The sequence below is a fragment of the Coturnix japonica genome, chromosome 2 (assembly GCF_001577835.2).
Source record: "Coturnix japonica isolate 7356 chromosome 2, Coturnix japonica 2.1, whole genome shotgun sequence".
In the NCBI taxonomy this organism is placed as follows: domain Eukaryota; kingdom Metazoa; phylum Chordata; class Aves; order Galliformes; family Phasianidae; genus Coturnix; species Coturnix japonica.
In genome coordinates this window covers 42,967,009-42,991,562 of record NC_029517.1, presented here as the reverse complement: position 1 = coordinate 42,991,562, position 24,554 = coordinate 42,967,009, and the positions used below count along the sequence as shown (strand labels likewise).

The following is a 24,554-nucleotide window of genomic DNA, read 5'->3' as shown; positions in this document are numbered from 1 at the left end:
TACAATCTCCTCCCAGCTATTTATTTACCTTTTTCTATACACTATAAGCAATGCCTTCCCATAGGCTGAGCCACCCCATGCTGCACAGATGATGTTGCTGCAATCTGTGTTTTCTCAGCACTGCAGTTACCTGGATGTTCAGTTTTCACCCCTGCAACCAGAAAGGACAGCAGTCATAAAAAGGGAATGTACCCGATGGGCAAAATCCAGGGATGCAAGGAATTAAATAGATCAGCTACCTGTGAAGAGTTCAGAGCTATAGGAGGGGGCTGGATCTCCCTCAGACAGAAGACAGAAAGTGGCCAGGGGAACCAGAATGGGAGATAGTGACAGCTGCACATTGGTTTGTTGGTTAGCAGTATGTGTTGTGCGGCAGTTGGTTGCTCATGGAAGGCCAGCAATAACCTAAGTGTATTTTGTGAATTAGAGGACTCTAAAGAGATCACAGCAGTAGAAGTCTCCTTACTGTAATATTCTGTGAGTGTGTAGGATGTGTTTCTATAAAACTTGCTTCTGCCTTGTATCTCAGTTATTAGAAGTATACCCTGGTCTTTCCATGTGTGTAAACAGGAACTGAAAATACTATATCCTGGAATGCCCTTTAACCAAGAGGTCAATTTCCATGAATATCTGGCACTGTTCTCCCTAACTCCACTATTTATGGAGAAAGTAAGCACCAAATATTTACATTGTGGAGTCTCTTTCTCTGGAGATATTCAGTTCTGGATGGTTTTCTGTGTGACCTGCTGGAGGGAACTTGCTATAGCACAGCGCTGGACTCAGTGATCTCTAGAGGTCCCTTCCAAGCCCAGTGATTCTGTGATTCTGGAATATCACATACGATCCCTCCTCCCAAGGATGTTTCAGTTTACTATAGATTGAGAATGGAAACCACAGGATTTGTCTTTGCTTTTGAATCTGTTACTGACATTTCTATCCATAAACTGAGTATAGTTTCAGTGCTACAGACATGTAGTCGTCCTAGGTCCCACAACATTTTAATTGTAATGGTAGAATTTCATTTTTAATACTGATTTTTATTTTTATTTTTTTTAATTGCACATCAAATTCTCGCTGCCTGAATGAAGGTATAGCAGCTCCACTCAAGCCGCTGGAGTTGTATCAGGACAGTTGAGAACAGTATCATCTTTAGAACAACATAAACTTAGTAGGACAACTTTTTGAACTTATAAATGAATTCAGTCAGCTAAAATCACCTTTCATCTAAAGCAGATTAGGGTTAAATGAATTGATTTATTTATGGTCAGTTCCTAGAGCCTGCCAGGATCCTGCTAGGACCCTGGGAGTAACTCTCATTACTGCCTCCTTTGCTTCCTAGGATGAAAGCAATGGGGTTGAAAGAAACATACAAGTTGCAAATGCAAATGTGCTGCCACCCACTTCTCTGTTATTTATTGCTGTTTACATTGCAGCTCAGGTTTGTGTGACATATTAGGCAAGTAAAGCGTCAGGTTGCTGCCTGACAGGATAGGAAGCCTGAATGTTTACCACCTGGCTGAGGCACTGCTGCTTGCACAAAATGAAGGTAATGCATGTGCAAGTTGATGGCAAATTTGAATTCTTCATTCACCTACTCTCCATTGGATTTTATGCTGTCTGTTTGTGGAGGTACACCAGTATAAAAGGTGTATGCTGTACCAACTGCGCTCCTGGAACAGGAGCCAAAAGTGAGGAAAGTCTGCTTTTGTAACTACAAAATAGCTTGCCATTCCAGTATCTTTTACAGGGGTGGCATTTAGAAAGCCAAATGCAGTTGAGAAAGGAATGAGAATTTCCAAGGAAGATCATCCTTCTGTACCTTCACAGTCATCCTTTATCTGTTTACGTATTTCTTTTTTTACCTGCTTTGCCATTTCTATTCCTTCTTGAATTACTTATATTTTTAGAACTTATTCAAGGATGCCCTTGTTTCTGGCATAACAGCCGTATGGGTCATCAATTCATAACTGCTTGGTGCACCATATATCTACTCAAGTCCCTTTAATTTTTTATTCTAGACTTCTGCATACAGACCAAACAGTCTTATATCTACTTTACCTATTTTCCTGTCATTATGAACACTGGTTACATATTAGTTTTCATCTAACTTTGTTCATTCTTTAGACTTAGCATTTGAGTAAAACAGAGGAAGAAGGAAAAAAAATATATAAGGATAGAGGGAGGTGCATCTTTGATCTGTTCCAAAAGTAAAGAACATCAGAATGCTGAAGAAAATTGAAGAACACCTGGGACTTGAACTTTAACAAATCCCTATATCAATCAAAAACTCTGTTTCTAAGTACTCAGGCTTCATTAGCTCCATTTGGTACAGAACTAGTTATTTAAACAGTGAGATGAAAGTTGTTAAAGTCCATCTGTTTTTTAAAACTCTTCATTCTTATAAATGATATGGTAATTTTCATTGAAAATTGAATTGTAGCAAGTCATACGAATGTGGCTAAACACAGCGTGGGAAATTGTTCTGGGAAGAATAATTCGGTATCTTGGGAGGAAAGTAAAACATCCCAAAATCTAACAGTTGCTATGGAAATACTTAAGTTAAATGTAAAGCATGCATAAATTTTCAGTACATCCAGCAATTGAGGAATTTTGACATATGTTAGAGGAAAAGCCAAATACATGAACACCAAATGGAAGACATGGCATTTGTGGTGTAAATCTGTGCATAAAATATTCCACTGGCATATCTACAATTCATGTTGAATGTAGACCAAACCCATGCTTGAAAACGAAAGTATTTTTTTGTAAACTTGGCCCCGAGAAAATCATGCTATCAGCTATTCTGTCTTCCCTTGCAGCTGTAGAGTTTGGCCAACTTTGTGCAAAAAGCTATCTTTAGAGTCCCTTTCAGAAAAACTCTGCACACCACTAAATAAAAGTGGTATGTGGTAACCTTAGTTGACCCTAGGATGGGAGGAAATGGTTTTGAACTGGAAGAGAGTAGATTTAGATTAGCTATTAGGGAGAAATTCTTTACTGTGAGGGTAATGGACGCTGGAGCAGGTTGCCCAGTGAGGTTGTGGATGCCCCCTCCCTGGAAGGGTTCAAGGCCAGGTTGGTTGGAGCTTCAAGCAACCTTACAGTCCAAACTATTTTATGATTCTGTGACCACACATGGAGCACAGGGTGCAAAATGACCTCTAGACGTGTCTTTCAACCTCAGTTATTCCATGATTCGCTGACGATGGGTTATCTTTAAATCGGAATGTCCTGATGTCCTGTTGCCCTCCCAACAGTCTGTTGACTGAGCAACAGTTCTCCTATAGAAGATGCAGATATAGTGAAAAAGACACTAAAGTACAATGGATGTTATTCTACTCCCTTATTCTCTGTGCACTATAGTTTTGACATAGATCCACTGTTTGAAGGTATGTATTTTGCATCTTACTCCTAAAATTGCAACTTACCTCACAAGAGACTCTGTTATCCATAAGAAATCATGGGGACTCACAATTTTTACTATGTGCACTAATTGTTTGATGTGTAAACTCTGGGCTTTCAAAGTAGATGTCACACTTTGTCTTCACTGCTGGCCATCTTCAGTAAGTCTTGGACTTGCTGTGCATGTATAGATGTACCTCTGTATGCTACAGCATCATAAGCATAGTTGAATGCAAGACCTGCCAAAAATAGTGGCCACTTTGTATTGTGGTATAAAGGAGCTCCCCTCAACAAGTCAGACAAGTGCAAGATTTTATGCTGTCATTATATGACATAATCTTAACAATGTGGCTGTAGATGCCAGCCAATCCTCCCAACTTTGTACCATCAGCAAACTTGCCACTGTCCCCACGTCAAGATCATAGATGTTGAACATGTTGAACAAGACCAGACCCAGCACTGACCCCTGGGGACCACTGCTAGTTGCAGGTCTCCAGCACTAGTTACAAGTCTCCAATCGGATTCTGCAACACCAATGACGACCCTCTGTGCTCTGCCAGTCAGCCAATTCTCAGCCCACCTCACTGTCTACTCATATATCCCACACTTCCTCAGCTTTGTTGTAAGGATGTCCTGGGAGACAATATCAAATGCCTTGCTGAAATCAAGGCAGACTACAACATTTGGTATAGTACTTGAAAGCAGAGTGTATAAATACGCTATATTGTAAATTAAAACCTTTGATTTAGCCATTAATTAGAAGATATAAAAATTGAGATCCCACAGACTTTATTCTTTGGGGCAAAAGAAGTATTTAAAGAACAATAAGAATATGCCTCCATAAAAATTTAAATGCACAGGGACACGTTGTGACAGTTTGTTCATATAGCACTAAGCTATTAATTAACATGCAAACTATCTATTAATTAACATGCAAAAGCAGACTATCTGCTTTTGAAGAACCAGCTTCATGTATTCTTATTAATTTTTTACTATACTTGATTCCACATGGTGCCCTATGACTACACTGAGAATTATTTGTAGAAAATGGTCCTGTTGAATCAAGAATCGAGGAAGGCTATCACAGATTGTAAGGAACGTGTTTGTGTAATGTTTAAATCCAGGTAGAAACATGAAAACATATAATAATCCAGAAATTTAAAGTAAGGATCCAGTTGTTTTTCACCTTGAAAATAATAATGTAAGTATTTGGATCAACTTTACTTTGGTAATGATTTAAATGTTTTTCGCAAACAGCTGTTCTAATCCAAAAATGGTATGCACTGGAACCGCACCAGTTTTTCACTCTGTGCAATATGAAATTCTTGGAGTTTTAACAAAATGAAAATCTACTCAAACATTTACATTTCTTTGTTACACTGATATCCTAGCACTACTCAGTAGAAGACAAATGCATCTATGAATAGCGATCATTCTTCCTTGGATTGCAGAAGTAGACAGATTCTTTATTTTAAGGGTAATTTTTTTCTCAGCTGATGCCATTTTTGTTAAGTCAAGATCAAAACAACGTGCATGTATTTTGCCTAGATAGGAACTCCTGTTTCTAAAAGATGAATCTAGTTTCTGATTACTATAGAGCTGAATTTCATAGCCATCAATCACCTTCTGAGAATGTGGCTTTTTTCATTTCCAACTAGTAATTGCTATTGTTTAATTTGTTGTATTGAATGCCTGATGTGTTCATAAAATAATGTCAAGGTGATTGTGGGAACATCAGAGCTTGTTGCCATGGAAGTACACATTTACTTACACAAACATTTCAGAAAGAAAAATTACTTCTATAAATGTTCATCGAAAGATATAAAAGGATGTGCTGATGCAAATGGAATAAATTCCTGCTCCACAGATAGAAAAATAATGTTCATGTGGCAGAAGAATTATTTTCTATTTGTTGATTACATATGTAAGATGTTAGACCATGTATGGGACTGTTCTGAGTCAGTTTGTACCCCACTGGCAGCTGCAGAGCATAGCAGATGCTCCTGAGGAGCAGGTGAACTTGCCCACTTCCTTCTTTATGTCCTCCCCCCTCTCTGCTCAGTTATGCCAGGGAAGAGGAAATATTCTCACTACCATTTCCCTTTTCCTCCATTGTTTTCTTGAGCCAAAATGATGTAGTGCTTCAGATTTCTGAAGGTTTCAGTTCTTTTTGTACTTGTAAAAACTTCAGATCCTAATGATCTGTCAAATCTCAGCATTTCTCCTAATATTTATTTCCATCCTTGATATCTCTGTTAGGGTCCTGTTTCATTTTCTGATCAATTTACCAAATGTTTCCTTTGCTGCACAGTGGACCAAGAGATTACAAATCGTTACCACTGACTCTTCAAGCCTCAAATGACTTAATATAAATTAACAAGTTGAAGCTTCAGTTTCTCTTTGAAGAAATCTTCCAGCAGAAGAGCGAACATGTCTGACTTTGCCAAGTGTGATCATTTTGCTGTTGCTGTAGCTGCTCAGTAGATACTTCATGTAAGTTTAGCTTGGGGAAGTTCAGCTAAGAGCCTTGTAGCACAACGTTCTACATTTTCCTAAGCTTCACAAGCACACCAGCAAAATTGAGATTTCCCAGGGCCGTGCAGGTACTGCTTAATCTTAGTAGGACAGTCCGACTTCTCCTGCTCCAAGGGAGTACAAAGCACCAGGAGGTCACATCTCTGCCTCTCCTAAAGCCCTGTCACAGTGCTCGCTTAGAGGCAATGTGGTGACAGCATAATAATTGCTTGGCTGGCTCAGATGGAATGGATTTTTCCTGAAGCTTGCAACAGGCTACTGGCAGTAGGTGGAAACTGCAGAGGAGGTGAATGCTGCTCAGATAAACCCAGCTGACACCAGCTGTCACCCTTCAGAAATGTGCTGTTTTCTCTGAACAGAGGCCTTTCTGCCCTAGTGCTGATATTGCCTATCTGTCTCTGCTTATCTAGTCCTCTGCCTGTCTTTTGGTGAGCAGGAAGAAACTGTATGGAAGAACAAAGGCACTGATCCACTCACTGCTTCTTTTCAGTGCCTTGATCTCAAAAATGAAAACTTTGGTGCAAATGTAACCTGTCAGGAGCTGTGCTGAGCAAAAGTTTTTGAGTGCTTTGATGTCAGCTCTAGAGGGGTTCCAGAAGAATTACATGTGTTCTAAAATAAAATTATATAATATGCATCCCTTAAAAAAAAAAAAGAAGAAGAAGAAGGGGGTGGGGTGGGGGGTGGGGTGGAGGGGGAGAAATCACCAAGTACAACCAGTTAAAAAAAGAACTGGAGGAATCAGAGGATGGTGGAAGGACTGCAAGACATCCAGGAGACTCCTGGAGTCCATCAGTGATAACTTTCTGGTTTAAGTATTGGACAGATGCACCAGAGGTGAAGTGTTCCTGGGCCTGGTTCTCACCAACATGAAAGAGGTTAAGATTGGAGGCAGCCTGGGCTGCCATGACCATGCCCAGGTCAAGTTCATGATACCCAGACATATGGGCCTGGCAAAAAGTGTATTCAGGACCCTGACCTTGAGGAAAGCAAAATTCAGGCTGCTTGAGGAATTACTGGATGAGATCCTCTGGGAAACTGTCCTTAGGGACAAAGGAACAGAACAGAGCTGGCAGCACTTTAAGAATGCCTTTCTAATAAGTAGTACGAGAGTTCTCCAGTCCTCAGAATAAGAAATGAGGCAGATAAGGCAGGAAAACAGCATGGCTGAGCCAAGGACCTGCCAGTCAGGCTGAGGGGAAAAATGAGGAAAAGTATAAGCAATGGGAATGGGGAGGAGTGGCCTGGAAAGAATATAGAGCTGCTGCTTGGATGTGCAGGAAAGCCAAGGCACAGGTGAAATTGAGCTTGATGAGGGATGTGAAAAACAATAAGAAGGAAATCTTTAGATGCACTGGGGAGAACAGGCAAAGGAGAGTATACCCACTTTGATAAATGAAAAGGAAGAGCTGGCCTTCTCAGACACAGAGAAGGCTGATGTACTTAACAAGTTATTTACATCAGTCCTCAAGGCTAGACAGTTTTCCCACACCTCTTGTGTCCCAAAAATTCAAGTAGGGGTCAAAGGGGCAAAATCCCTCCCAATGTAAGGGCAAAGCAAGTCCAAAATCACCTTTTAAGTCTGAATGTGTACAAGTCTTTGGGGTCAAATGACATGCAACCAAGGGTCCTGAAGAAACTGGATGGTGTAAAAGGAAGGAAGACCCATGCAACTACAGACTGATGTCCTACAGCCTAAGCCATTCTATGATTCTATGACTTCACTGCAGAAGCAACCATCTCAATTAATGCTTTGAGGCCTGGCAGGACCTCAGGATTGTGTGCTCATATTGGATACTGAAGCAGTCTTTTTTTAATTGATTCCTGGCATTGGAAGATGCATAGGTTAAATACTCTGTATCTACCAAGACAACTTGAAGTTCATATGACAGGAGGTACAATATACATCTATAGATATGCACTGATATACGACTATTGGAAAAGAATTATGAAAACACATCAGGGAAAGGTTACAGATCTATACTCTCTATAATTCTTTAGTTTGAAAATAATACATTTTTTCTTGGCTGGATTTTTTAATACAGGAAGTCAGTGAAGCATAATCTTATAAATAAGCAGATGAACTACTTTTGTCAAGAAGATATAGGATTACACTCCATAATACAGTCAGTTCTGAGTTATCTGCTTGTACTAGATATACATCAAAGATGCTTCAAAAGCTAGAGAAAATCTACTGCATGATATGGAGGCTAACAAAAAAAAACAATTCTATGGAAATATAAAATGTATTTTATGGTTGCAGGGCTTTGTTTCAGATTGTTTTGCTTCCTCATCAACTGAAATTTTTGTGCTGTATACCAGAGCTATGGACCTGCAACATTTAAAGTCTTTGGTAGACTTGTGTTAAATGAAATCTGTTTTGACAGCTACTGAAAGAAGATAAATAATTTAAGAGAAATGTTGCATAAAAGTTTTACTGAACTGAGAAAAAAAATTCCCAGGACTACTTTCTTTGCTCTGGATAACGTCAACAGAAGTGGCAACACTAAAATCACTATTTGTAGAAGATGTAATGGAAAAATCAAAAATCTCTGCAACTGCTATTCTTTTTTGCATTTTGGGAACGTGTAACTTTCAACTATTATTGGTTCTTAACCATGTCAAGTACCACTTTAAAATCAGGAGAAATACTTGATAAATAAGACTTGAGAATTGTCTGTTGTCTTTTTTATCTATGGCTTTTTAATTATCTTTACTTCTCTGTTAAAGAAGTTTTCAAAAATAAAGAAATATGGCAATTTTGGTGTAATGGTAGTATTAATCCTTGTTACGGCACCAGGGCAAAGACAACCAGTTCAGTTTTCTCCATCTTACTCTTCAGAATTGAGGAAGCATACTGGAAAACTGAAGGTGGTCCAAAGAGGAGACATAGGACTTCTTAAGGAATGATTAAATACATGTCTAACAAAAAAAAAAAGAAAAAAAAAAAAAAGGTTAAGGGCTAAAATCTGTAAATACCTGAACAGGATCAACATTTTGTTACATCCCACTTCAATTCAGTAGACAAAATATGCAAAGGGCTCAGGGAACCTGACATTAAATTCATTTTAGAAAAGGGGGACAAAATGAGGGGCAATTTTTTTTTCCAGTCAACAGAAATGACATTAGGGCAACATAGAAAGAGGTATATGGGTGCACCGCCACTGAATTTTTTTATTTTTTTTTACTAAAAGAGGTGTTTTACTTCAAACTGAAATTAATGCAAGGGAAATCTACGTTCTGTGTTTTGGTGAAAATGGGAAAGCTGTCAAAGTGTTCTCATTTAACTGCAATGCCGATGCAAGTGAGGGATCCTTTAGAACTCCCTTCAGATTCCTTTCTTAAGGCAGGAAAGGTATCTGTTTAAGTAAGATTCCAGGGGTAATTTTACGTTGCACAGGGCTACATCATTCACTGTTGAAATAGGTTCCCACCTAACATCAAGGTACACTTTGTGTGCTTTTGTTCTGTACTTACCTCTAGTTTGTAGATTTTCCTGGCATAATTGTTGAAAATGTCTGTGGTTCTTCACTGCTGTCATCTTGATCTAATACAAGATTTGTTGAGCTCTTAAGTTTGAATCTTTGGAAATCCTCTGTTAAGACACTAATTAAGCATTCCAAAACTGGAAGAATTAAGTATAAGACGATTCTCACATCTTAAACAGACTTTCCAGAATTAGCTTCTTCCAGCAGAAGATTCTAGGCACAGAATGGAGCAGAACAAGGAACGTGCTCTGTCTGCAGTTGCAGAAAAGCTCTGCCAGAAAAAGTGGAAACTAGATTTACTTTTTTAAAATGAATCAATGAAGTTATCGGTAGTAATAATAATTTAGATACTGATGCTTTTTTTTTTTTTTTTCTCAGAAAACACTGGTCTGTCTTAAGATTTATATACATGTAAGAAATGGGTGGTCTCAATGATTTTCTCCATACAGAATTATATTGGTAGAAGTATTCCTGCTGACCTTTGTTAACTGCAGTAAATCTCCTTTTAATTCAAAATAACCTTTTATTTCAAGGTTATGTTACCCTAAGTAAGGTTAACAGTTTTAAAAGGTCAAAAGTAACTAAATCTTTGGGGATAATCAAAAGATTTAAGTTGGCCTGACCTTTTTTTATTTATTCATCTATTCAGTCTTTGAACTGTGGTGTGTAGCAATGTTTATACCTGAGTTAGTTAGCAAACTGAAGAAGAAAAAGAAGTCTTCGTAATTCTTATAAGATATAAAAAGGTTTTCATGTACTTGTGTATTCTGAGATGCACATTATGTTTTGCTGTCAACAAGAAATTGAGAGTTGTTTTTAGATAGAACAACTTTTATGACAGGGAAGTTACATCAATTCTAGAAAAACTTTGGAGGAGATCTGAATGCGTCTGCTACAATTGCTGTGATATAATTATGAGAAGATCCTCATTAAGCTAGCCTTAGTGTCTATTAATTAAAGTTTTACTTAAAATTTAGACAAAGGAAAGACCTATGCCTAATGCAACAGCTTATTAATTACTGTACTCATAGGAATAGCAGCAAAATCCTCCATCCTGATGATGGACCATCATCAAAGCATTTTGAAAAGTATAAAAGAATAGGTAAATGAATGAAATGCTCTCTCATGATGAGAAATAATAATTTGCATTTGTGAAAGCCCAGAAACTAAATATTTATCAGTGCTTGCAGAGAGGAACAGCAGTGTAAACTGATATTTGCCTCTGAAAATGTCACACAACTGGGCTTTATCTCTTCTTGCATTTTTTTAAGATGTCTCAGTAAAGGAATTTTCACTTCCTGGAGGAAGACAGCATCCATTTGCTGTTACTGGAACCACAGTGAAAATAGGCATGGTAATAAATATTGTCAGAATCTGCACATCACAGAAATTATAGCAATACAAATAAAATACAGTATGGTTATAGAAGTGCTGTTGTTGCCGTCCTCAGCCTAAATAGCTGGGCACAGTTGAGGACCTGAGAGTTGTCCTTGCTGGGAGCAGATTGATGGGTACTGGATGCAGGTATTTTTATTAAAAGTGCTAAGTGTTGTTTCTCCAAGCACTAAGAACTGTAAGTCACAACCCTGTGTACAACTCAAGCATATCTGCCAGCAAATCCTCAGCAGAGAAAGGCTCTACCAGCTCTATTGAATTACCCCAGTGGCTCCTATGGTCTCAGGGGAGCAGGAAAGTTAGTTAGGAAAGCAATATTTGTAAAAGAATACAGATCCAATTTGTTACCTTGAGTACTGAGCAGCTTGGCAGAAGGGGAAGGAAGATTATTACTCAGTTTGCAGAGCTGATATCACAAAGTGCACATCTCTGGAGGAATCTATGCAGCTCAGAAGACTCTAGGTGTTAACAAAGGTCTTCCTTTCTCTAACCTTCTTTTCTTCCAAATCTTGGCCCTTTGCCCTCCCTTCAAAGAAAAACATATGTTCTGCTGCTGAGAGTCCTTTATTAAGTCTTTGTAATGCTCGTCCCACTGCTTCCATGCACCCAGTCAGACATATTTCATTACCCAGTCCCTAGATGTATAATTGGGGCAACATTCTCTGAGGAAATAATACAATGTACAATTTCTGCTGAACAGATCACTGAGTGCAGAGAAGGAAGACAGTCACAGGTTTTTTGGAACACACCACAAAGAATGAGAATTTTGCCTTTTCCCATACATTGACAGTCTGCATTTCTTTGCAGAGATCGTAGTGGGTTTTGTTGTTGTTGTTGTGACTTTTTTAATTTAGTTTACTTTGTTGTTTTGAATTTTAACTTTAATGAAACTGCATTTTGAGAACCAAAAAGTTCCTTAATATTTTTATTAATATAATCCCCTAATCCAAGCAGTTTTATTTATGAAGCACCACCACGCTAAAATAAAAGTCATTAGGTAAAGTGATGTTATAAATAATGCTACAGAGGGATTTTTCTTTACAATACAGGCACATTTCCAGTATGAGGGCTTATAAATAGCTCTTCTGTTATCAACTTTCAATCACACTAACATACAAAATGTATTATTACTCTTTTGTGGAGTTATTTGTAGAATAGGCAGATGGGGAAGTAGAAAGTAAATTTGTTTTAAAGATAGTGCAGTGTGGCTATCATTGCGACTCTATTACAAAACCTTAGTGTTTTGTGGTAGTAGGAATTTCAGGGGTTATCTCTAACGTGTTTTACTTTTTCTGTCTGTCTATCTTTCTTTGCTACCATCACTTTTAAGGTTAGGCCTGGGTTCATATTTGTGAAAAATGAAGTAAAATAAATTCTATTATTTAATCAATGTCCTTCAGACAGCAAAATGTGTTAGCACTTCTTTTCCTTTGCTTAAATGGTACATTTTTTTATGCTTTACATGATATTATGGCTTGATTAAAAAAAAAAAAATGGAATTTACATGTTGGTATTCCAGCAAATATCTTTTCAAGATGGACAGACTTGAAAAGTGGGCTCATGAGATCCTAATGAGGTTCAACAAGCCCAAGTGTTGCACCTGGGCTGGGGCAATCACAAATATGTATGAGTGCAGACTGAGAGAGGAACTCCTTGAGAGTAGCCCTGCAGTTCGTTGATGGAAAGAGATGAATTTTGCTATAACAGGAAAATGATTAAAGCAGAAACTGCCCTGTAATCATCCTAGACAACCAAAAGATCCTTTAATCCCATGGTGTTCAGATAGATGTGGGAAACCTTGTATCTTGAAACATGCTTCACACCACCATTCTACAGAGCTCACTTGTGGCTTGTAAACCTTTCACAAACTACAGAGGCAGTTTGTTGTTGTTTTTGACTGACTTGAAATGCCTGTAATTTTTTTAAGTTGTATATCTAGTATAAATAGTACTGTCTTAAAGGTTAATCTCAACCAAAAATGTCACACATTTTCATTTTAAATAACTTTGTAGAGGGACATATATTGAAGAATTACAGAATTTTTCACAAATATAATTTCAAGTCATTTTTTTAAAAAAATATTTTTTAAAAAGGACTGAAAATGAGAAAGATTCTTTCAAAAATTTTACCCAGTAAATTTCTAATTAGTATTTCTAATTATAATTTCTAATTAGAAATTTAATGAAGATAGCATCTACCTCCAGAAGAGTAAAAATTGAGGTCAGAATTTTTATACTGATCATAGTTATCAGAAAGAAAGATCGTTTCTTTAAGTCAAAAATGTAAGGCTCATTAGACTGAGTTCTTTTCAGTTTTCCTTGGCAAATTGCTTAACCTTTATAACATTTTCTGTCTTCAGCTACAGAAATGCAGTAATATCTCCATTTCTGATAGCTCTGAGGTTATTATTATTATGATAAGAATGTGTTGGAGGCTGGAGTAACTATTTCATGAAATGAGTTTTTTTCTAGCTCATATAATGGAAAAATAAATGTAACATTCCTAAACTTGTGCTTCTTATGAGAACTGTTGCTATTCTAAAAAGAAAAAGAAAGCCTTTACTACATCAGTTAGTTCTTTGTTCCTCTATTAATAGCTGATTTTCTATTCTGTGTTCAAATTGTCCAATGACTCCCAAAAAAAAAAAAAAAAAAAAGAAAGAAAAGAAGTGGAAAAAAAAAGTATTTAAATTTGTCTGTGTCTTGAATCATTAGGTTACTACAGATTTGACTGCCCTTCCCTGTTAATCTTGAGTGGATCTCTGTTGTCAGTTCACTGCAAGTATCTAATGAGTTTTGTAGTCAGTTGAGCTACTCGTTAACATACAATGTGTTTCATAGTGTATATGAACCCAAGCCCAGCTATGCACAAAGATAAGTATACTTCTATGCTAGGTTTCTTACCAAATATTTGATTGGAAGATATTCTAGGTGAGCTACCCTAGCACAGTACTGCATGTGCTATTTTGCATTCAAAGAAGCTATGACTTCACAAAGTAAAAAACACTCAAAACAAAAAGATCTATCCTCACAAATCACTTTTTCATATCACAGTTGTTTTACTCTAAAAATATCCCCAAATCATTAAGTAACTGGGAAGTAGACAGCCTCTGTTTCTTTTTTTTTCATCAGTAATTGTGAGCCTGGCCACAATACACTGCATATAAAACCTGCTTAAATCTTTCATGGTTCACCTTACATATGGATATGTAGTTTAGCACAGAGGAAGGTCTGTTACAACCTGCACATGCAGCATTTTCAGTAAAAACTAACTACAATTATCTTTGCAAAAAATACTAATTTTAAAAAGTAGTAAAGGTGATCTTCTAATTTAGCATAGTCTGGGTTTTCAGATAAGGAATCATATTTGGTCTCCATATGACTGTTATGTGTGCCAAATTTAAAATGCCCAAGATGTCTAATTCATGCTGCAGAACAGTGATAGTATACAGTCATTATGCCAGTTAGATGGAAGCCATTCAAAGGGAAGATAAAACAGAGAGTAGGATGGCATATGAAGATCATTGTAATTATGTGATGAAAGAATATCATCCCATTTTTTCCTATATGATGGGAACTGCACAGTTCATTTTAAGCCTAGTAAACAGAAGCTGCAACAGTTTACCTTATTTTCCATATCAATCTTTGGAAAAGCTGAGGTCTAATATTCTGATTTTCTTACTGGTGAAGCTGCAGCTGCAGAAATAACAAAATCTTCTGGAAATCTGCAATGTATTTTCTTAGAAAGCTTACTGAGATCCTCTACCTGTTAGCTGTTCTTTGAAGCAGCACCAGATCTCTTTCAACAAGGATTATCCACAGTCCTTGCAACAGGATCCTGAGAGATGACCATGGAGAAATGCTCAAAGAAGGCTGAGACCTTTTGGAAACAAACAAAAAACCTTTTGCTGGATGAAATATTTTGAGGAGCATAGACCTCTTCTCCCTTTAAGGCCTATGTGTATAACTATAGCGATGAACTGGGATGAGGCCAGGCTCTTCTCAGTGGTATGTAGTTGTAGAACAAGGAGCAAAGGCCTAAAACGTGGATGTTAGAAGTCCCATACAAAAACACTGAAAGACTTCTTTATGGTAAGGGTGACAGAGCACTGGAACAGGCTGTCCAGAGAGGTCATGGAAATATTTAAGACACATCTGGGTGCTTACCTGTGTGACCTGCTCTAGAGTACCTACTTTAACAGGGGGTTAGACTTGGGGATCTCTTGAGGTCCCTTCCAACCCCTGCAATTCTGTGAAAACCAGTTGATATATTTGCCATCACAGAAATTTCTTCCCACAGCGCAGGATCTTTTCCAAATGGATTTTGGTTATTTAAATAGACACAGAGAAAAAGAAATTGTAGTTCTAGATGAAGAAGGGAGATTTGAACATTATTTATATGGACCAAACAACATCTTTCCCAGATGGCACAAGTGCCTCAGGGTGCCCTATATTTGCACACCTCAGCGTGAGACAAGAAGAGCTGGCCACCACACTGTGCGTATTTTTTTCCACTGAAACTACACTTCTTATTTGATTCCTGTTGTGTCTGGGCTACTCTGACATTGTGCAGGAATTTACAAGGCACTCAGCAATCTCTGTCATTGCCCCTGCCCTGATTTTTCTTGCAAATTTCCCTGCTGTTGCCAGATGGTTTTAAGCTTTCCACTTCCATCTGACAGTACCCACCTAAGCCATTTCTCACCTACAATGAAGAGAATCTGCCAGCCCACCAGCAGACTGAAGAGCAAAGAAAATTAAAAACCAACCAAACTACAGAAGTAACAAGTTTGAAAGTGCATGAAAAAGAGAAATAATCATTTTGTAGTGTTATCTGTTTACTGACTTGAGTTGCTTCCTAAACCATAAAGATCTGACGTAAAACAAAGCATGGAGATGGCACACAACTCAGGTATGAAGTGATGGATGGATTAAACTGTTTATATTCAACTGCAGAAAACACTCCAGAAACTGATGTCAGTGTCAGAAACTTTATTAGGTTTCGGAAGAGGTAGGAAAGCTTCAGCCTAATCACAAGATTAGGTCTTCAGGCTTTGAGAATGTCATCTGAAGGGCATTTATATTGTTTTCCATAAAAGGAAAGGGCAAATTTCCAGTACATATATAATCACTGGTAGCATTTATGTTGTCATCCTCTCTAAAGCAGTAACAAAGTGCACAAATGGTGGATGATTAGGGAGGTCAGTGAAGTGCGCCATTCAGCTGTAATTGTAGAGTTTTTAAAAATTCTTTTGACATCAGAAAATATCATATGTTTTTTTAACCCAGCTTTATGCTATGATTAGTTAATTCATGCAAAATCAGTGAAGAAACAGAATGGCAAATTAAAAGCAGTGCGCTGGGAATGTCATTCTGCAGCAGCGACAAGTAATCAGCAGAATCGGCGCACTGTAAAATTACTCCTACCTGCCGCATCTTAGATCCAAATGCACAAGTACTCCACAAAATTTGGTTTAATGTGTTCCCACCTTGTGGTTCTGGAAAGTGCTCTGGGAGAAGTGCCATCCCGTGTACAATTTGGCTGATGCTGCAGTCAGTATTCTCCCTTTTCTTGATCCCTCTGGAGCACTTCACAGGATTTACTTATCTAACATGGAATATTTGATACACTGTATTATTTAATTAGCATATTTTTAAAATTATCATAGACTTATAAAATCTGGCAATCTTCCTATTAAGGAAATTGAGTGAGTCTGTTCTCTCTAATAGAATTTCAAAACAAGTTGTGTTTTCCATTTCATCATTTTCCTGACTGGGACATTCAGTTTTGAATAATGAATAACAGATGCCTTCCAATTTTGAAGCAAATTTGCATTAGAGTAGCCACATAGTGAAAATAAAAAGGCTATCCACTGCTGACCCAACAGGAGAAATTCAGATTACTTGGAGGTGGTTAAAAATGGTTGAACACAGCAGGTTGTTAACTATGACATGAAAGTGTTCTTTCCCTTCCATGCACATAAATTTTTCGGGGAGAAATAGGTAGTTCTACTGGTCCCCAGACAAACATTTGTAGTATCTTAAATGTTGTAATGCTTCTTCATGTTTTCACCTATTTGAGTTCTGTGGTCAGTGGTTGTTCGCTACCCATCAGCAGCTGTTTAGGATGGAATCATGGACTCAGGGAAAGTTACTACTATTGCCTTCCTAGTTTCTATTTTATCTTGTTCAATTTTTTATTTTTCTTTTTAAAGATCTTTGCTCTCCAGCTGAAGGTATCCAGGATAAAAAGAGATTTTAAATGCTGTTATGCTGCCTGCTGCAGGATTTTCAAGGGAAGATGTGAATCCTGTCACCATGCAGCACATGACACAAGGTTGTTTGCTGAGTTTTCCTCCCATGTCTATCCCATTACTTGCAAACTTTTTTAAGCTATATGAGGTCAGGGACAATGTCTCCTATCAAAAGAGTCTACTGAAGAAAACAGAGCTGGGTATTAATGCTGTAACCTCTGAAGTCTATAGAAAAATTCACACTTAACAGCAAGAATGAGCTCTAGAATAAATTCAGATCTATCTAAAGTCCTTCTACACACAATTCTGTGTTTCAGTTGGTGAAAATGTGTTTTTTTCCTTAGTTTATGATACAATCACTACTCTACTGTGTGAGACACTTTATGTGTGTTGTTCTTCACAAAGGGAAACTGCAGAGCCTATAGGGAGAGCCAGGTACAGAAAGCTGCATCTGCACTGATCTCACTTGAGCTGGAGATCAGATCCGGTGTTTCAAAGCAGGAACCAAAAATAGCTGTCAGGATTTTGATGTGTTCTGAAAGCAACATGGAAGGTAACTGTGCACAGCTCTGAATAGCTAGAAGGGGCATTCTCTGGTACCTAATGAAAAGAGTATCTCTTAAAATCACATGTAAGAAGTATTTTGTGTTCGTATACAAAGCACACCATTAAGAAGCAGTTTCACACTAAACTAGTCCATATCCTAATTATAGGCGGCATGGGAGCTGTACCTGTCCACTCTTTGTGTTGAATGTTACTTTTATTCTTGCAGGATTCTCTGAGCATTAATTATAACTTCTCCCTCATACAAACAGTCCTGGCAGTCTGCAGGTCCTTTTGATTCTGCTCTTTTATACAATCTCCTTTCCAGAATTAATGGAAAGCTACAAAACTTCTAGCCATATTAAATTCTGCACAGACACTCACTTGCTCCACATTTTTGATGATTTATGCTATCTACTGCAGTTTCCATGGTAGATAGTCTTTGATTTGGCTCGTGGTTATCACTGAATGAACATCTGAAACACAGCAGTATTTCATACATTGTTTATCAGCCACTTGCCAGTGACACAAGTGCAGGTGAGAGGAAGGATGACTTCAAGTACATTTATTTTCATGGCTGCACGTTCAAGCTGTTCACCTTGTAAAAAAATAGGTGTCCTAATGCTGATAAATGTGACTGACACAGTTAAAGACAGAGTGACTTCAGATGTTTTCCCTCTGTTTTGCAGTAGGGGTGACCTCATCTACTGGTAATTATCATGCAGCTGTTTCCTCAGATCTTTACTTTTTTAATCCATTCCTTTGCAGGTTGATGGGACTGCAGACATCACAAGTTTTTATTTCATGTTACCCATTGAATATTCTACACATCCTCAAGCTACTGAGAGTAGATTTAACTACCTCTGAGGGATGAATACAGATAAAACCTAAATCCAAATATTTCACCCTTTATTTTTGTAGCCGGACCCTGCAGGCAGAGACATCTCCATCCGACCTATCCTGGAGCACTGCGAGAACACTCACATGACAATTTGGCTTGGGATTGTCTACGCATATAAAGGGCTCCTGATGGTAAGCACAGTTTGCTCTGCAAAAACTGCTTTCAAGCTACTTGCTGATAGGCTTGAACTGAATTGTATTTGTTTTCCTGATGGCTGGGAGTGAATTAAAGCTTTATTGAATACATCTTTTGTAAAGTTTATCAAGTAGTGATATGTGCATATAAGAATACATAAATGTATAAAATAAATAGAACACTAATAGTACTAAAGCTGAAAACTGGAGACAGATATTCTACCAACCAAAAAATTTAAAAGTGAAAAGATTTGTCTATTAATGAGAAAGCTTTATAAACTCAGACCGCTGAGGTTCGCTGAAAGGGTGGGCCTACCATTGTTCTAAATGTTTGACTCCACATTGGAAATGTCCATCAGGATTAGCTGCAGGAGATGTAAGATGGGGCTCTGAGTACCCTCATCAATCTGTAGGTGTCCATGTTCATTGCAGGGGGGTCGGACTAGATGACCATTAAGGGTCCCTTCCAACTCAAATGATTCTATGATCCTATGATTCAGTGCAAGATTAATTTGGAGCCCGAGTTAAAATCATCCTTGTTTTTCACTATGGCTTGTCTACAGAAAAGGTTTTGCTAATGCAGTGAAATTCAGGAAACAGCAATATGAAACCTGGATAGTTTAACAAAAAAAAAGAAAAAAAAAAAAAAAAAAAAAAAAAGAAAAAGTGACCATTGGTGATTAAAAGCTCCTCATACCCTAAGCCTCAAGGTTCTAAAAATATCTGATTTTTGACAGCACTGACCAGATGAACACCTACCTTGAGCTAAGCCCCATCTGGATTCTAAAACCAGATAAACATTTGCCTGAAGGGTTCAATCTGTTCCATGCATTTGTAGCATGCCTGTTCAGAGGGACACCCGTCAAAGACTGGGTCAGCCCTCCTATTTGGCATGGCAGGTGCTGCTGCTGTGGGGAATCTGGGCAGGGTGAGATGCTGGTGCCTGGAGAATGTCTTCTGCTGTACAGAGAATGGCTGCTACCAGGCTGCAGAGCCCTGCTTGTTTTCACTCTGCTTTTAGCAGGTTAAAAGATCTTTAGGTATGCAATACAACGCTCAATAGGAAGGGATGAGAGCTCTGTTAATTTGTTCTATACAGTCAATTGCTTTGTGGTGCCTTCAGGCAGAGAAGGGAGTTGCACTGAGCCACTCGATCTCCTGACTGTCAGCTCTGACCACAAGGATCATTCCCTCCTTCCCAATAGACAATCATTTTTAGGAGAATGTCCAACAAGGCTGTGAGACCAAGAACAAGAACATACCTGATCACACCACTGGGATCAGGATTTAGGAGACATTCTGCATCTTAGCATTTATTACTGAGTAGCTCAAGTGGCTGTGGGTTCATTGACGTGTAACACGTATAGGCATTTCAGTTCTGAGGGCAAGCACTGGGGATGCAGTCTGACAGTAAAATAGATAGCAAATATGCGACCTTTAGTACAGTTGTTGACAAGGCATTTGACTTCATTGTCTCTTTCCTAGTATATTCCTTGGTTGTTGCTTTGATGTATTTATCAGTAAATTCCTGCTCTTCAGTTAGGAGTGTTTTTTCCTTTGAATACAAGATTTTCTCTAGACAATAAGTTAAAAAGAATTACTAGTTTACTATATTTTTGTTATTTTCTGATCTCATTGTATAGAAATTTTGAACTTCTCCATTCTCCCATTTAGAAGTTATCAGTGTTTACTGTCAACTAAAAAAAAAAAAAAAAAAGCATTACCAGGTAATGGTAATATTTGAAATGTTTCCTTTTTGTTTATGTTGTTCTGGACAGTAGTTGAATGACATCGGCTCTCATTAATTCATTGCCCTAGATTGGTTTGTTGTCATGTATGTTGTACTGCTTTCTACAAGGTATGTGACTCAGTTTGTTTAAGTTTGCAAATGCCATTTGGCATTACTCATCATAATTATTTCAGGCATACAGTGTTTCATAACTATCAGGAAAATATATACTTTTATTGTTCCAGTGCCCCTTTATCACACAAATTTCTATATAGGGACGAGACTTTTGAATCAGTCAGGTAATTGCTGCACTGTCCTACTCTCCTGGAACACATATACCTGTGTGTTATGAGGGCAACAGGACTGATGTTTGCAATCTTATCACCAAATGAGTTTCAGATTTCTGTCCCCCAGACAACTTGTCTTTCAAACAACAAAATAAAATCCTGGAATCTCTCATTTCATTGTATCATTTTATACCGGTTAATCTAATGTGAAACTCTGCACTTTGTAACAATTATTATTATTATTACTACTGTAATTCACATCCTGTATGCTAAGAGCTAATATTGCTAACTACAGAACCATATTTAAGGCAAAATGTTTCAGTGATTTACTTGAACTCCTTGTTTTCTCTAACTGAGAATACAAAAACTGGGTTAGCTTTAAAAGTACTGTCCAGTCTCATGACTTAAATGCCCTGATGGAGTGAATTAATCATTTAGGTTAGGGCAGAGCATGGAAGGGCAGATGGGGCAGGGAAGGAGAGGGAAACCCTTGGTTGCCAGGACATACAAGTTTCTTCTATATTAAAGTAAGTAAACATTAAAACAAAGCAAACCTTTAAATTCAGACTCATAGTTCTACACTTTCCTTTGGAGTGATATGAGGAAATGCATCTTAACTGCATGAAGGCTCTTAAATCACTGTCTCTAAATTCCTTAGGACTGATGATAGAGGACTGATAGAGGACTGATAACCAGAGGACAACAGGAAGATTGACATTCTGAATCTTGCCTTTGTCTTCACATTTGTCTTCTTGGTGATTTTGGCCAATTCCAATTATATATACTGAATTTAGTTTTTCCCCATCTGAGGTTTAGTTCCTAAAAGGCTACATACAAGTGTAAGTCCCCTCTGTGCATATACGTGGTGGCCATCAGCTGTGGTATGTCTGATTTTGATTTCTGACAGCATCAATGAAGTTGAAAAGTACCTTTACTTTGTATATTACAAAGATGGGTAGAAATCATAGGATTGTAAACTTACCAGTGCTGCATTATTAGCATCTTTCTGAGCAGTGTGAGCTTTTTTTTCCAAAGAACAATCCCAGGTGAAGGATGGACTGGACTCCTAGGGCCTTTTGTTTCTTAACCACAGTGGACTTGCCTACAGTTTGATTCCCATCTTTCTCCCAGTGCGTTTAATTAACATTAGTCTCAAATTGTTTATGTGCTTGAGGTTTTTTTCATTCTGTTGCTGATGTAATATCACTATTACATACTATTTAGTTACCAAAAAAACAGGCTTTTAAGGTCAAGGTATATTTTCCACTTGGCTGTTGCTATGTATGTTAAATCCTACTTTTACCATGTAATCATTAATAGAATTTGGGTGGGTTTTTTTTAGCTATTAACTCTTATTACTAAGCAATTCTGATACATAATTTTTAATGTGATGTCCTTAGTTACCTTGCTAAAGACAAAATATCGTGGTGGTGAAATGAAAAATGGATAAGAAAAAGAATGTCAACTTCCTTCTCACTATTTGTATTCCAACATTTTGTTTCATACATTGACAGTATTTTAGCATCCAAAGCATAAGTTACTATATGGTTTTGTAGGATCTTTTTTTCCATCCTATATCCATAAGTAATTTTAAAATGTTTTACTGAAATACTAGAGACATTGCAGTAAGGGATTAATTACCCTTACATGCCTTTTAGCATCACTTTTATAGGACAGAAATATATCTTAGCTGGAACACATGTTTTTGCCAGAGATGTTTGATCATTTTATAGTACTGTGATTATCTGTGGTGATCTTTTGCTGTAGACAGTATAAAGCTATCCCAAATGGGTACTTGTAGATGTTACAGTAAAGTATTTCATGACTCAGCAGAGTTTGCATGTGAGGAAGTCAAATGCTGTACAGAAAGCAGGTAAAAGATGTTATTAACTGATTTGAAAGGCTGAAGTATAAAGAGACAGTTTTTCTCTGGATGTGTGTTAGCACCCATAGCTTCCTGCAGGTGCCAATCCAGCTCAGACTGTGCAGGGCCATACTTTGCCACCACATTAAAAAAAAAAAAAAAAAAAGTAATAATAATAAAAAATAAAAAGTCATTTGGTTGAATAGCTGGATGTCACCTCTTGCTACTCAAAGAATATTTAGCTGTTGTCATAATGCTCAATAGAAATATGAAGCTTCCCTTTAGTACTTTGTATCTAGGGCGGATCTGTGAAAACAAGTTAAACACACGGCTGACTCATCCCTCATTAAGGGAGGGAGCAATGGTTTGATGTCAGACTGCAATGACTGTGAAGGCAGGAGACCTGCAAGGGGATCATGCGCCCTTCTGTTGGCTAAGTTGACTTAGAAAAAAATAAAATCACTTTTCTATTATAAATTTTCCTGAAAACCGCACGGTGTTTTTCTCTGCTCAGTGAACACCTGAAAAATCAACACGCTTCTTTTGCAGGCTGGAAAACTCCCACTGAAAAAAGTACAGTGTCCAGCCATTTTGCTGATGCTTATATCTGGGATGATATGAAGGTAGTGAATAAACATGAATATGGAAACACACCGCTTCAATTTTATGATTGCTTCAGAGTGAGAAACGTTAGCAGGGCAGAGTCCAGAACTGCCTTTATATAAGGGGCAGCAGGAGAGGATATCTTCCAGTACCAAAGCCAGAAAAAGACAAAAAAGCTTCAAGGACTTGGAAGTAAATGTTTGTTTTTATGCAGCACAGCAGGGCTGTATTCCACAACTGAGCTCAGTAAGTGCTACTATGATACAGTAATTAGCTGTAAAGCTGCAGGCTGATCCAGAACATGTTCTTTACAAAACTGTAACTTCTCATTATTGACAACTATGACTGTGGCAAGACTTCCAGCAAGACTTATTTATTTTCTCTGATATTTCCCTGCTATCATCTGATGTTCTCACTAAAATTTTCCTTCTTCGTCTTCATTAATGTTTCATATCCCATGATCAGAGTATAAGCAGGTGTGACTTTGAAATGAAACATACAGACAAATAGTTTTATGGCAAGCAAAGGGAAGGAAGGAAGACAGGAGAAGGAATCCCCTGCCTGTCATCTGCCAGTCTTTGTAGTCCAATAGCAAACCAGATGCTTGATTGTATTAATACATGCTGTGGGTCAGTAAGCAATCATCACAGTATTTAACAGTAATTCTGCTGAACAAGATGAAAAGCAGTGCTGAATATTTTCCTATACTTCAGCTACAGATGGTTTTTGTCCATTCTCAGCTTTCACAATTTAGATGGTAAAAAGCTTTTAAAACTTAGATTGCCCATTAAACTCTGTGAACACAAACAATATATTGTCCAGTTATTCCTCTAAGACTATATTTTATTTAGGGACCAAAATTCCATCATTAGTTGCAGTGATTACTCCATTGTCTTCAGACACTGTTTTCCCCAAATTTACACAGCAGCCTTCTCATAGCCCTGTTAGATACACTGACAACACAGCCAAAATCACCTTACCAACTACTGCAAAGGTAACGATCCAGACCAACATGGTGCCAAACAGAAGCTGCATACCCTCAAACACAAATAAAACAAACGGATCTTTCCTACGCAGCCTATACCTTCCTATAATGCACAGAACAATATTTATGGTGCCTTCTACATTAAAAAGATATGTATTTAGTAGATCTGTATGGGAAAAGGCACTTTTTATTTTTAACCATGTAAGAAGTCTTCCTAGTTGCATTTTCAAAGTGTCTTTGGCTGAGACCCCCAAAGGGACCTGAATTAGACCATTAGGCTTAGTAGAAAATTGTGCTGCCTAACTTTTAGATAACTGCTTTGTATAAGAGAATGCATAGCCCTGAGTTGTTCAAACTCCTTCTGTGACACATGGGACCATCAGGAACCTCAAGAGAGGGGAACTGTAGTTGTCAGTGATCTGGAATAAAGCGTTA

At 37.8% G+C, this 24,554-nt stretch overlaps 1 protein-coding gene across 1 annotated transcript in view; it reads left to right on the top strand.

Annotated features, from left to right (window-relative positions):
* The window catches only part of GABBR2 (gamma-aminobutyric acid type B receptor subunit 2), a 449,900-nt gene that overhangs the window by 395,496 nt on the left and 29,850 nt on the right, over positions 1-24,554 (top strand). The window contains exon 14 of the mRNA XM_015854241.2: positions 18,538-18,648. Coding sequence (XP_015709727.1) covers positions 18,538-18,648 — 111 coding nt within the window. The remainder of the gene's footprint in view (positions 1-18,537; positions 18,649-24,554) is intronic.